Below are 3,488 nucleotides of genomic sequence, written 5' to 3'. Positions count from 1 at the left end.
GATATGGTAAGTTGCACTATTGTGCTAGTAAAGTCTGCTGCCTTCTACTTTAATGGTTTTTTGTTACAACTGATGGATGACCTTAAAAATGCTCAGAAAAATGTGTGATGTTTATGACCTACTGCAAAACAAAAATCGAGACAGCGTTCTGGGGAGCATCTTCCCATATGACAAATTTGTACAGAAGAGTTAGTGGCAGAAGTAAAAATGCATTCTGAAATCAAAGGCCTTTGGAAAGTGTAACTCCCACATGCTTACAAAATGAAACCCTCCCCAAAGCACAACAGAACTGTCATAGAAGTAAATTCTCATCTGTAATTCATTTAATACTTTATTTTATTAAACACATTATGTAAAATCTACATAGTTTCAGTTTTCATGTTTACACACAGGAGGATTTCTTTTAACCATAATGCAACAAGAGATTCCCATGGCCTACCTTGCTATGGGAGATACAAACATTTAACACTACAAGAATTTCTGGCTCATATAACTCTTTTCATTGCCTTCCCTTTATTCCCTCCCAGCCTGGCACAAATGAACAGGCATGTGTCCCAGAAGTAATTTTTCTACAGTTCCAAGGGAAGGCCTGCTGATAAAAACTCCTGGAAATTGAGAGAACTCCTAGAGAAGTCTACAATTCTTCATTTGAAAAGAAGGTCTTACATGAAAGGTCAATGTTTTTTGGATATTGACTTGCAAAAATTGCATGTGCCACCACCTAAAAAGTGCTGATATATATACAGCGCCATTTGGGAGAACTCAGGCATTTCTGAGATTTCTCTTAGCGCTTGGCAGAGGTATTAAGTAAAATCCCCAAATTATGCAATGTCACTCCACTTTTCAGCTGCTGGCACTGTACAAAAGGAAAAATAGGTATTACCTACTTTTTAAAGCAACAGATCTACTCAAACTACCTGCAAACTACCGTTAATGTACATGTAAGTTTGTCATGCATTAAAAGCCAAATTTTAACAGTATGTGAAAGGCCAATATGTATGTATTTAAGCTGGCTCCCTGATCTTTGACAGTTATCCCATCACAGAGGTCAGATCCTACCTTTACTCTGACAGTATTTTTATACCAAACCACATACTGTACATCCGCATTGTCCTAAGATACAACTCTCCTCAGTACTTAAAACAGTATAATTTCTTATACATAAACTAATTTATATTTTAGGGGGGTTTTTGTTGTTTTGTTTTTTGTTCTCATTTTTTTTAATAACAGAGAAAAATTAACATTACATAACCACTCTTAGTGATATTCAATTCAATCTAGATTTCAGCTTTTTTTACGAGGATGGAATGTCCAGCTGTTTGTCTACAACAGCTCTTGCAGTTCCTGTTCAAATGATATGGCACATCCTATGTAATAAAACTAGCCACCCCCCCCCAAAAAAAAAGGTCTCAAAACACATTAAAATGTACACACTGAAAGTAATTTATAGACAAATAAGGAATGTTGTTCCTTAAGGCTGTGCTTCAGAAAGGGGATGTTTAGGATTAAGTAGCCTTCGTCAAGGCACAGAATGGGAAGAGGTGAGCACAGCTCTCTGAAGGACCTAGATACAACCACTAGTGAGGTGTGCATGCAAGCAAACACAATTAAAAACTGCACAACTGGTCTTTGTAACAAAACTGAACATAGGCAAAAGGAAATACTGTGACTTTTTAATGGGCACAGTTTTACTTCATTATCAAAAAACATGGCAAATATTCCCAAACATAAAATTCACAATTTGAGTAAATGAAATTTTTTAAACAAAGTGCTTCACAGATCTGAACCCTGCATGGTTGTGCTGTCTGGTCTAGAAGCATTTTGTAGACATCAGGAGCATTTCACACAAAACTGAAAATGTAATTCAGGTGAATGAGAAACAGGACATTTCCACAGACATTTTTACTTCTTTACACTTTCAAGTAGTTCATTTCTTACGGCCACTGGGTTTTGTAACAAATGTGTGCTACAGCAGTACAGGTTTGTGGATTCCTTCAGCAGCAAAGGCCCATTTCAAAGGGCACGTGGTCTCTTCAGGTTGATCTGTTTACTGGCCTGTTCTTCCTCTTGTAGGGCTGCCCGGAAAGATTTCACTTTATCTTTAACAAAAAAGAACAAGTACTGATGTGCCTGTGCTCAACACAGATTTTGAAACAAGCCCTGATGCTTCACATCCCAGCTCTAATACACATCAAAGAACATCCCTCTGCAAAAACAGCTGATGCTACAAACTACAAGAGGATTGAAATAAACTAAGTACTCACCACACACACAAGTTGCATAGCAACTTAGTCCTTTCTTAGATGCTACCCCTGTCTCTAGGCAACATAGGTTTGGAAACTGCACAACTGCATTCCCAGCATGAAACCTGTTCACACTTAAATTCTGCTGCTAACTTAAGAGTACAGGGACAAACACCACATGCATCTTACATATCCCAGCACCTTCCAAACCATCCTTGGGGGCATACAGAATTTTATTCAGTGTACCATCAGTCACTTCTGTACATTCTTAAACCCAGCAGAGCAAATTATACTCCCCCCATATTTCTATTAATGTGCAAAGCATTTGAGATTAAATTTTGTAAGTTATTCACTGTGAATAGAAAATGCGTCACTCATTTGTTTCATCATAACTATAGAAAGAATGGAAGAAACCTGAGAAAGGAAGTCTGGCATCCTTTCATATTTCTATTCCTGTCCCCTTTCATTCCCCAGTCATGTGCCCAAGAACAAGAAGAAGGGAACCAAAATGACTACATAAAGCTGTCAGTCTAGAGTGACAGGAATAAAAATTGTGCCCTGAGCAGAACACAGAAGACTGGGAGAAAGAATCTTTGATTTAACTGTTCTTCCTTCTATAAAGCTCTACATATATTGTGTTGCCTTTAAAGATACAAAAATCTCTCAGATAGACTTCACCTCCAGTACCTTGTTTCAAAAGCACTATCTAGTAAGTTTTCAATGAACAGTTTCACCTAAACTGTGTTTTTTCACTGCTCATGTCTCAAATTGTCTTCTTCTGAAGAGGAAGCCATAATCCATAAAAAGCAAAGGAATGTAACTCCAAGTCTTTGGCAAAGTATATTGGTGCCAATGCATGCTTACAAGGAAAGCAGGCCTAATCTGATTTGCTTGATGTATTCTTCTAACTTAAAGTAGATACTTAGACGGAGTAAAAAGTATGATTTTATCTTACAAGGAGTTTCCTAACACAGATCAAAATAACTCCACCATCCTCCCCCAACTTCATCCTTTAATTTTTACCAGCATAGCAGGTCTCTGGGACCCACAGTGTAACAGAAACTAAAATAAAAAAAATAATCTCAAAAAGTGGATGAATCAATATGGGGCACAAAGTTTGTTTTTCAATAAAGAGAGGTTTACAAAATTCAGACAGAAAGGCTGCTGAAATAAGCCAACAACCAAGCTACTCAGGGCTCGATGGCCCTCTTAAGCAGTCTTAAAAATGACAGCAGGCTCCCTGCT

At 37.6% G+C, this 3,488-nt stretch overlaps 1 protein-coding gene across 3 annotated transcripts in view; it reads right to left on the bottom strand.

Moving 5' to 3' along the window:
• Positions 1-1,909: 1,909 nt before the first annotated feature.
• Positions 1,910-3,488, bottom strand: part of KIF2A (kinesin heavy chain member 2A) — a 33,360-nt gene continuing 31,781 nt past the window's right edge. For 2 of the 3 annotated variants that reach the window (XM_010005359.1, XM_010005360.1), the window contains exon 19: positions 2,014-2,099. In XM_010005359.1, coding sequence (XP_010003661.1) covers positions 2,014-2,099 — 86 coding nt within the window. Of the gene's footprint in view, positions 2,100-3,488 lie in introns of all 3 variants that reach the window. The other variant, XM_010005358.1, reaches the window with a different exon arrangement.

This window comes from Chaetura pelagica, unplaced genomic scaffold, assembly GCF_000747805.2.
Source record: "Chaetura pelagica isolate M959 unplaced genomic scaffold, ChaPel_1.0 scaffold37, whole genome shotgun sequence".
Classification (NCBI taxonomy): Eukaryota; Metazoa; Chordata; class Aves; order Apodiformes; family Apodidae; genus Chaetura; species Chaetura pelagica.
The sequence above is the reverse complement of the archived record's forward strand: the minus strand, read 5'-3'. Positions and strand labels throughout refer to the sequence as shown.